The 567-nt window shown below is 33.9% G+C and overlaps 1 protein-coding gene across 1 annotated transcript in view; it reads left to right on the forward strand.

Annotated features, from left to right (window-relative positions):
• The window catches only part of ABCB1 (ATP binding cassette subfamily B member 1), a 69,541-nt gene that overhangs the window by 41,873 nt on the left and 27,101 nt on the right, over positions 1-567 (forward strand). The window contains 1 exon segment of the mRNA XM_025193704.1: positions 188-334. Coding sequence (XP_025049489.1) covers positions 188-334 — 147 coding nt within the window.

Consider the following 567-nt stretch of genomic DNA (forward strand, 5'->3'; position numbering starts at 1 on the left):
ACATGTTAATATTGTGTACTAAGTAACTGACAGGTATGTACTACAGTTAATTAAGAAATTTGCTATTAGAAAGCAAATATTTGAGCTTCTTAAGGATGGTAACTAGGAGCACACAGTTCCATATCCATACACTTCTTTTCCCCAGTAGATGTTTCATATTTGTCTTAATGGGATCCCTATGTTTTAGGATGAAGACGTACCTCCAGTTTCATTTCTGAAAATTATGAAGCTGAACAAAACTGAATGGCCTTATTTTGTTGTTGGAATTTTGAGTGCGATTATCAATGGAGCCTTACAACCTGCATTTGCAATCATATTTTCAGAATTTATAGGGGTAAGTTTAAGTATTTAAAAAGACTATGCTGCTCACTTTAGCTTTGATTTCTATTACTTGCTACATTTAAATAGCTTTCCAGTAAATTGATAAATGTTTCAGTTACTACCTAGATTTATTCCACAATGTCTAGATTGTACTGTAAACACAGAATTCTTCATTAGTAAATGAACTAGTGTTATGGGACTTTCCAACAAGGCCTCTCTTATCTGCCAGACTGTCACTGGGGGAAT

Source organism: Alligator sinensis, unplaced genomic scaffold (genome assembly GCF_000455745.1).
Source record: "Alligator sinensis unplaced genomic scaffold, ASM45574v1 scaffold1588_1, whole genome shotgun sequence".
In the NCBI taxonomy this organism is placed as follows: Eukaryota; Metazoa; Chordata; order Crocodylia; family Alligatoridae; genus Alligator; species Alligator sinensis.